The sequence below is a fragment of the Lycium barbarum genome, chromosome 10 (genome assembly GCF_019175385.1).
Source record: "Lycium barbarum isolate Lr01 chromosome 10, ASM1917538v2, whole genome shotgun sequence".
In the NCBI taxonomy this organism is placed as follows: domain Eukaryota; kingdom Viridiplantae; phylum Streptophyta; class Magnoliopsida; order Solanales; family Solanaceae; genus Lycium; species Lycium barbarum.
In genome coordinates, this window is record NC_083346.1 from 121,317,375 (window position 1) to 121,327,267 (window position 9,893).

General features: G+C 35.1%; 1 protein-coding gene across 2 annotated transcripts; it reads left to right on the forward strand.

Annotated features, from left to right (window-relative positions):
• The first annotated feature begins 1,494 nt into the window (after positions 1–1,494).
• LOC132614512 (F-box/LRR-repeat protein At5g63520-like) lies at positions 1,495–9,290 on the forward strand. 2 transcript variants are annotated; one of them, XM_060328978.1, is made up of 11 exons: positions 1,583–1,721; positions 3,319–3,609; positions 4,438–4,545; positions 5,449–5,541; positions 5,637–5,762; positions 5,988–6,086; positions 6,397–6,436; positions 6,571–6,723; positions 6,811–6,992; positions 8,085–8,203; positions 8,459–9,290. In XM_060328978.1, the coding sequence occupies exons 2-11, from the start codon at positions 3,415–3,417 to the stop codon at positions 8,916–8,918; spliced, it is 1,575 nt and encodes a 524-aa protein (XP_060184961.1). In that variant the 5' UTR covers positions 1,583–1,721; positions 3,319–3,414; the 3' UTR covers positions 8,919–9,290. The 2 variants fall into 2 exon arrangements, with proteins under 2 accessions (XP_060184960.1, XP_060184961.1); XM_060328977.1 differs by lacking the exon at positions 3,319–3,609 and having other exon boundaries at positions 1,495–1,721.
• Positions 9,291–9,893: the final 603 nt, after the last annotated feature.

Sequence of the window (9,893 nt, forward strand, 5' to 3'; positions counted from 1 at the left end):
GCTCAAGACTATGAACATATATTTGCTCTGTCTTAAAATATTTGTCACGTTTAGCTTATTGAGAGTCAGACCCCACGTTGTGGGATTTCACTGGATTGTTGTTGTTGTTGTTGTTGTTGTAGCACTTTTCGTATAGTTTATGAATACTTAAATTTTTAGTTTTGTATATTAGATTATCTAATTCAATTTAGTTTCGACGATTAATCAAATTGACTTTTGAGAAGCGAAACGTGACAAGTATTTTGGGACGGAAGGAGTAACATTTTTCATACCAAGAGGACCCAAAAGACACATAAATTTTATTAATTACAGATTAAATATACTTAAGATAATATAATATAAGGACCAGAATTACAATTTACTAATTACTAAGGGACAAAAAAAATGATATATCCCAAAAGAAAAAAAGAAGCAGCAAACACAAATAGAATGTGAAGGTATCTCAAAAGTTAAGTAAATTTTTTTGTTTCCCTTGGGTAACAGTTTTGTAGACCTAAGTAGAAAATTTGTTACTTCAATTGGGGTGGTGTGTTTGGTACGATGGAACTTTTTTTTTTCCTTTAGAAAATAAGTAATTTTTCTACTCATTTTAGATAAGTAAGTTGAAAAATGTCATATTAAAGAGGTGGAAAACTTTTGCATTTAAAAAAGGTTAGAAAAATAGACTCATATACAAGTTTGCAATTAAAATTTAGCTTTAGGCCTCTAATTAAATTTTAGCTTTAGGCCTCTAATTATGTCAAGCCGCTATGTCCGGAGGACCAAAAAACATATAAATCTAGTTAACGGTTAATATGTTAAACTATACTAGGACTAGAATTAAATTTATGAATAATTAAAGGACAAAAATGCTAAAACCCAAAAGAAAAGAAAGAAAGAAACACACAAAACCAATTACCAGCATTATCATGTGCATAATTAAATATAAATTCTGACTTCTGTCCTTTTGATATCTGGTTAAGCATATTTAAACTTTAATTACGTAAGTGATACATGTTACTCCCTCCCTCTCAATTTGAATAAAGCACTGTAAACATCTTAGTTTTAAAGTTCTCCCTTTTAATGTATGTAGCCATACAAATGTGCGAGGTTTGTTTATTAGAAAAATGGTATTTTCTTACCCAATCGAGTAACAATAGGCACATTTTTAGACCAATTATAACTTAAAGGACATTTTTGATTCTTTTTCTATAATAATTAAAGAGCCCGTTTAGATTGACTTATAAGTTGCTTATAAGCTATTTTCAGTCTTTTTGAGTATTTGATTGATCAGTTTAAAGTCATTTTATGCTTAAAATAAGCTCAAAAAATAATTGAGCTCATTTAATTTAACTTATCTAAAGCAGCTTGTATGCTGAAAATAGCTTATAAATCAAAAAAATAAGTTAAACTACTCCAACTTATTTTTTTTAACTTATAAGCTGTTTGCAGGTTATGTATGTGAGTCATCCAAACAGGCTCAAAGAACATAAGTGGTAAAACCCAAACACTGAAACACACACAAAAAAGGAGAACACAGATACAACATGGAGAAACAAAGGCAGAAAACTTCTCCTATTGATATGATAGGAGAAGATCTATTATACAACATATTCAGTAAATTACCAGCATTATCATGTGCATCTGCCTCATGTGTTAGCCGTTCTTGGAACCTTATAATTACTCGTCTCCTTTCTCTACCAAACCTCTCTTCTTCTCTTTCCAAAAACCCTAATCTCAAGGTACACTTCTAATTCCCCAATTTAAGCATATAGTTCTTTTGGGTTACTGTTTTGTAGAGCTAAGTAGAAAAATGTTACTCCCTTTATCTGAAAAGAATGGTTTCTATTAGTGGCTGGGTGAGGTGGGGGTAGGGTGGTGTTGGTGGGTGGGTGAGGTTGGGGTAGGGTGGTGTTGGTGGGTTTTGAGGCAGGGGGTGGGTGGGATGAGGTGGGGCGGATATTTTTCAAAAAATGTTTTCCACCAACCAATCGAACCTGAGAAAATAAATACTGCCTCCGTTTCAAAAAGATTGTCCTCCTTTGACTTGACATAAAATTTAAGAAATAAAAAAAGATTTTTCAAAATGCATGGTCCAAAATAAGCCTTAAATATTTGTGTGGCTGTAAATCATGTTATAAAGTTAAAATTACTTCTAAATATAGAAAGTGGATAATTTTTTTGGGATAGACTAAAAAGGAAAGTAGAACAATCTTTTTGGACGGAGGGTTAAGAAAAAGAACAAACAAACACTGATGTGCACTACAAAAAATGCTACTCCATATGTCTCAATTTATGTGATATCTTCTCTTTTATTCTGTCCGAAAAAAAAATATCAATCTTTTTATAATTAGAAATAACTTAATTTTAAAATTTCTCTTTTACCCTTAATGAAAGGATATATAGTCACACAAATGTGCGAGGTTTGTTTATTAGGAAAAAGACATTTTTTACCCAATTAAGTAACAATAGGGACATTCTTAGACCAAAATATTAACGGTAGGGGTATTTTTGGACCAAATGATTAACGGAGGCATTTTTGTTCAATTTCGCATAGTTTAAGGATATTTTGACCCTTTTCCAATAATTCAAGGAAAAAAAAATGCACCCAAACACTGAAGCACACAAAATTCAATAGGTGGGGCTTTTCTGCTGAGAAAATGGAGAAACAAAGGCAGAAATCGGCGGCATAGCGGCGGAGTTACTGGCGGTGACGATTGACATGATCGGAGAAGATCTTTTATACAACATATTCTGTAAATTAGCAGCATTATCATGTGCATCTCCTGCATGTGTTAGACATTATTGAACCTCATCATCACTAGGCTTCTCACTCAATTTATGCGTATGCCCTCTAAATATTTTAAATTATTAATTATTGTGACTTATATTAATTTTTATGTAGTTTCTAAATACGTAAGTTATTTTTCAAAAAATATAAAGATTGTATGTCCGATTTCACTTGCAAAATAAATAAGTTTGACTCTCGATATCCGAAATGTGTCATATAAATTGAGACGGAGGGAGTGTATTTAAAAAGTGAAGAAATAGGTGTCTGAATACACACAAATAGTAGTACAAATTGTCCATTGTACTCCAAACCCCGCCCCTTTTCTGGGGGAGAGGGGAGTAATTTATGTTTAAGAATTTGAATTTAGATATCAAAACACTAAATAAGAAATTACCATTTTCCAAAAAAAAAAAAATAAGCTCAAAAAATAATTGAGCCCATTTAATTTAATTTATCTAAAGCTGCTTGTATGCTGAAAATAGCTTATAAACTAAAAAATTAAGTTAAAGTACTCTAACTTATTTTTTTAACTTATAAACTGTTTGCAGGTTACAGACGTGAGTCGAACCAAACAGGCTCAAAGAACATAAGTGGTAAAACCCAAACACTGAAACACACACAAAAAAGGAGAACACAGATACAACATGGAGAAACAAAGGCAGAAAACTTGTCCTGTTGATATGATAGGAGAAGACCTATTATACAACATATTCAGTAAATTACCAGCATTATCATGTGCATCTGCCTCATGTGTTAGCCGTTCTTGGAACCTTATAATTACTCGTCTCCTTTCTCTACCAAACCTCTCCTCATCTCTTTCCAGAAACCCTAATCTCAAGGTACACTTCTAATTCCCCAATTTAAGCATATAGTTCTTTTGGGTTACTGTTTTGTAGACCTAAGTAGAAAAATGTTACACCCTTTATCTGAAAAGAATGGTTTCTATTAGTGGCTGGGTGAGGTGGGGGTAGCGTGGTGTTGGTGGGTGGGTGAGGTTGGGGTAGGGTGGTGTTGGTGGGTTGTGAGGCAGGGGGTGGGTGGGGATGATGTGGGGTGGATATTTTTCAACCAACCAATGGAACTTGAGAAAATAAGTACTCCCCGTTTCAAAAAGATTGTCCTCCTTTGACTTGACACAAAGTTTAAAAAATAAAGGAAGAAATAGGTGTCTGAATACACACAAATTGTCCATTGTACTCCAAACCCCGCCCTTTTTCTGGGAGAGAGGGGATTAATTTATGTTTAAGAATTTGAATTTAGATATCAAAACACTAGATAAGAAATTACCATTTTCCAAAAAAAAAAAAAAAGAAAAAAAGAAGAAGAAGAAGAAGATAAGATAAGAAGTGATATAAATCCTAGGGGAGGCAAAACATTAGGTGTTTCTTCCCCTTCTGTCCAAGCCTTGGTGGACCTTTACCTGGTACTTGTGCTGGTGGGAGGTAGAAGGTACTTCATGGAATTAGTCGAGGTGCGGGCAAACTGGCTTGGACACCACGGGTATTTAAAAAAAAAGAGAAGTGATTAAAAAATAGTTAAAATTTGATTACAAAATCAGTTTGCTGGACTTCAGAGAACCAAATGGGAGAACTATTTTGGAACAAAGACAGTTCTTGTTTAATTTATTACATGAACTTATTGGGCCGGAATTCAATTTTTTCATGTAGGTTGCTGTGAATGATGTTGTTGAAAAGGTTTTAGCTAGTCCGATTCGGCCCCAGTTTGTCATTGCTTCCATTGGTCCTGCTTTTGACTTGGACGAAGCTCACCGGCTGGTAGACGCTCTTCTCTCTCAATTTGGCATTTATGTGCACTATATCTTGACGCAGTCGATGAATGTGTTTGCTAAACTGTCTAAATCGAAAAGGAAACATTTTTCTTATGATTCTGAAAATCTGAATACTTCTTTACTCGGAGATTAAGGTATTAATTTGACTTTCATACTCTCTCCGTTTCACTTTATATGGCTTAGGCCTTAGTTTGACTAGGCATATATTTTTAAAATCTACTTATAAGAAGAGGATTTCTTATGAAAAAAATATATTTATATAATCTAACCTTACCTATCGAAATAGAACTCTTAGAAGTTGTGAAAATTGTATAGAATAATTCCATTAATAGAATGGTCGCACACATTTTGGTACATCACCAAGTTAAAAGTGTCACATAAATTGGGACTAAGAGAGTATTATTCTATTGTATAACATAATAGTTTATGACCTTTTTGAAGAGGTTTAAAATGAAATAGAACAACTGAAAAGGATAAGATAATGTGCAAAAGATTAGGAGAGTGATGGGTAGTAAAAGATGGTAAAGAAAATTTTAGTAAAAGACCAGTTTAACTCCATAATTGTTGAAGTTAGTTGTAGGATTGTTAGGGAAGTTTTTTGGCTTAAGACTTATAGGAGAGATCTACTAGTTCTTGATCAGAAAAAAAGGAGAGATCAACTGGTTACATAGTGACTGATATAGTTCATGTTAGGGTATCTAGATCAACTGGTTACACAGTGACTGATATAGTTCGTGTTAGGGTATCTATAATAACCTACGAATGCTTTACCTAATTTTTAACATATTTATGGGCCCCTTTTTTGTTGTCTCAATTGAAATATTGTATTTTGTTACAGTAGTGACCTTAATAACATCATTGCCACTCAAAATATGAATTATTTCTGCAGATTACTGGTAGATTTGGCTCCCAAATTCCAGTAATTACTTCGATATCCCAAGGAATTTTTGGGCAAGATGCTACCACTAATGAGTTTGAAGAGGTGAATCTGGTGGCTATAGACTAGAATCTATTTGTGACTACATTCTGACTGCTTTTTAACAAGAATTTAAGTCGGAAAAAATGGTGTTTTTCCAGGTTCAGTGGGAATTTGAGGATGATGAGGCTCATGATGATCTTGGTAATGAGAACCAGGGTGCTTTACTAACTGTGGGTTTCTTGCCAGGATTGACAGTTGATTTAATTCCATTATCAAAAACTCGGGTAATTCCTTACTCCTGTACAATCCTAGTAACATATCTAAAAAAATATGAATGTCTTCCTTGTTGAGAGAAAGTTGAAAGTCCACTTTATAGCTTGATTTTCATTTCAAATTTATGAAGTTCCTACTTGGAATTTCGAAGGGGATGACTAGTTTATATCTACTAAAAAAGTTATGCTAACTTGATTTAAAGTGGACTGCGCTAACTTGGGGAGAACAAATTTCAGGGAAATCAACTCATGATTGATGATCTCGTGCTCAGTATCAGGGATCGCTCATCCTCTCATTCTGGATCAGCATCACCGATGGGGATTTTGCTATTTTCTGTAAGTCCTAAGTCTCTTAAGACCTATCATTTTGTTATTTCTTGCTCCATGGCGACACAGTTTAGTCCCTACTTGTCAAAGTGATGATGCCTAAATATTCATTAAATTGTGGATGAAGGGGATAGAGTTAATCCTCATGCAACAGGTTCTGTTTGAGTGCCCGGACTAATCAATTTAGACTTTGAGTGAGTCGGATTAAAAAGCTGGAATGAGCTTTGAGGGGCACTTGCAGTTTTTGTTTTTTCAATATGTGTCAACCTTTTTTCTTTTTAACTTAAATGTAATAAAAATCATTTGAATGTTGTTCTAGGACGAGGGCACTGACATCAAACCTGTCCTTGAAAAGTTGGGTGAGTAAGCTTCATAATTTTCATCACACAAAACTTTCTTTGTTCATATATACTTTTATGGATGCAGATTTGTCTTTTTATTTGATTCTGTGAGAAACAAGTTATATTTTTAGTGCCCCTTTTCGTGTTCGTAGATTATGCCTTTTCCACTGAGACAGTCATTGTGGGTGATGGGGGTTCTCAGTTTTTATACCGAGGTGAAACTGTAATTAACCCTTCTAATAACAAAGCTTCGAGTACCGCTGCTGTTGCTCTTTTATTTTCAAGGGATAGAGGCAAACCTCCTGGTACGTGTTGCCTCATTAACTGAAATTTTACGGTTTCATCTCAAGAGAGTTTATTGTTGCAATCATTTTCTGGGACCCTGTGAATAGGTGTTGGCGAAACTCAGTTTCATGTAATGTTATCCACTGGCATTTCACGGATTGGGCCTACATACAAAGCTGTTTCTGTTAAGGAGAGACCCAAAGACTATTCCACTTGGCTCACTGCGAAAAGAGATGCAGTTCGTGAGAATCTTGATGGTCAGACTATTTTAGATCAGATTTATGATGAGGTAAGTTAGTACATCTTGTGAAGTACATTGGAGTTAATGTTTCAGCACCAAAGTTTAACTAGCTAGTTTCTGAAGGAAGTAATTTACAACTGGTTTGTTCAGAAAGGAGACTATCAAATGTGCACAAGATTTTGTAGTGTAACTAGTCTCGTTTCTTCTTCCTTTGATCCCTTCCAACATAGTGTAGCCTTTTACGTCCCGGGGGTTGGGGGGGGGGGGGGGGGGGGACATTTGGATGATTAGAGTCTATCATTCTGTCTTTGCTTATTTTCAAATTCCATTGTTAAATCTCAAAAATTCTGATCATTACAAATCAAGGCTATAAAATACTTTACAGAAGTATGTGTACTAACCTTTTTCAAAGAAAGACTTTACAGAATATGTTAATGATTGATCTATTGGCGCATGCACAATTACAAAAGGTATATCATAAGATAAGAATAATAAAACTTCTGAGAAAAACTATTCTTATAAAGAAATAATAATACTAAAATTGTTTTTGTTAATCAGGTTCCTTAGTGGTTTAGTAATCTGCTATAAAGCCTAATCTGAAAGTGAAGGTTTCCTGTGGTTGGAGATTCTTTTTTTTACTGGCCATGCTTATTTAGAACTTAGAAGTTGTAAGTGATGAATTTTTTTGCTCTCCTAGCGTACATCTTCCGTCATGTGTGTGTGTCAACCCATAAACATTGTTGAGTTTCCACATCGGTGTGGGGATGGGAATTTGGTCTCTTTATATGCTCATTGGGTAATGCTTGCCCAATGAGCTAGCTTTTAGGGTTGAGTTAGGCCAAGGTCTTCTTTACATAGTATTAGAGCCAGGCTTATCCCAATTCATGATTTACTCTATGTTGGGCCCCTATCTTATATTGTTCACGCTCCTGATATCTTGTCTTGGGCTTGTGATGAGGTGTTGAGTTTCCACATCTATGTGGGGATGGGAAATTGGTCTCTTTATATGTTCTTGGACAATCCTCACCCCATGAGCTAGCTTTTGGGTTTGAGTTAGGCCCAATGTCCATTTCTTTACAAACATAATTCACACTCTTCTCTGACTTGAGATGTTTCTTTTCTGTGATTTGATTTCACCAGCTGGGAGGTCCTAACCATTGTCCAGCTCTCTATGTCGGAGTTACGAAGAGGAGGAAATGCTCTATTGGGCTGGAAAAACCAAGCTGGATAAGCATGCATGAATTCCATGAGGTTCTAAGGTAATTTACTGCACCTTTGCGCTTGATTTTCTGATCTTCACTTATGATGTTTGAATGTTCTCCTCTCCGTTATTACCACCTTTTTGTGTCCTAAGGTGATTGTTTGCACATGCTGATAGGGAGCCCTCTTCATCTAAGTTCGTTTCTGCTGACGCGGAAAAGCATGTTAATGTTTAGTTGAAATCACTATGCTGATAGTCTTGTATGCTTTTCGCTGTCCTCTTTACTTCTGTAACTAATTATAAGAATTTTCAGAGGTGATGAGGAGTATCTGTATGTCCATGGTGTTGGTATCAGAAGTGGAGACTCCTTCCGGTTTTACCATGCAAATTCTGAGTTGGCACGTGCTTCTTGCAACACTACTGCAAACAGCTTCAGACATTTGAAGCAAGATCTTAACTATCAAGGTGATCATCATACAAATAGCAATGGTGTGGATATGAATAAGAAGTCTGTATTTGGTGGTATAATGTTTGCTTGCTGTGGTCGTGGCAAGTTATTTTTCGGTGAACCTAATGTAGATGGCTCCCCTTTCTTGGAGAACTTCCCTGGGGTTACTTTCTCAGGAACCTATTGTGCCGGAGAAATTGCACGTGCAGATTTAAGCTCATACAAACAGGATTCTCAGGAACACATTGATGCACGCTGCTGTTTGCACGTATTTAGCACTGTCTATCTGGTTATGTCATATACCCCTGCATTGCCACAGCATTAGAGACAGCTGGTTTTGCCATTGGCGATCTGGTGGGTAATGGCAAGATTTTTTTAGTTCTTTGAATAGGGTACTGCTCTGTACCAACGGCAAGAGCTAATAGCTTAGCAAAAGGATTATGCCTCTTGTAGATATTTCAAAAGCCATTCTGGAAGTTTTACTACTAATTTAGTAGCTTTTTTGTGTTTGTAAATACATTTCTGCAAGAATTGTACTGCTTTTTATATCCCTAAATTTAGCTCCATCTTCTGGTTCAGGAACTAGTTATGCAGGGTTTTATAATGCATTATATTGCATGTATCGGTTATACGGTGAATAACAATGCATGGATAAATTGGTATTATGCGTTGAATAATAATGTAGGGATTGCTGTGAGGCGAGCTTTTTGTTCTCTTTAGTTACTCTTCTGTGTATTGCAACTGCACATATTTTTAGGTCACATTCTATTTCTCTTAAAATCACACACATTTTTGTAGTTATGCAGGTATTAGAAATGACCGGTCTATTAAGTTATATGGCTATTATTTTTTCTTCTACGACCAACCAGACACAGTATTACTTATGTAGAATTTTATGTGGGAATTATTTTTGTGGCTGCAGCAAAGCAAGTGACAACTGACCACTAAGAGCATTTTAAGAATGATGTTCCGTTCTTTAAAAATAAAAAAAAATAAAAAAAATCTGAACCCCTGGTAAATATGGAGCATAAATTTCAAGGGTTAAAACTACAAGAAATACAAAGGCTGAATACATTTACTGCTACTCGAACTTGCCCAATTTGTTTATTTAGACGCTTGAACTAAGGGTTGTACATATTGAACAATTGAACTCGAGTCGAACTATATCTATTAAACACACGTTGACATGAAAATCAACCTTCTAAAATTTTGAACTTTTATTAAGCTAAGACTATTACTTTCAGAACTTATGCGCTTTTATCCCAATCGAACAAAGTAAAAATGATTTATAGTATAAAGT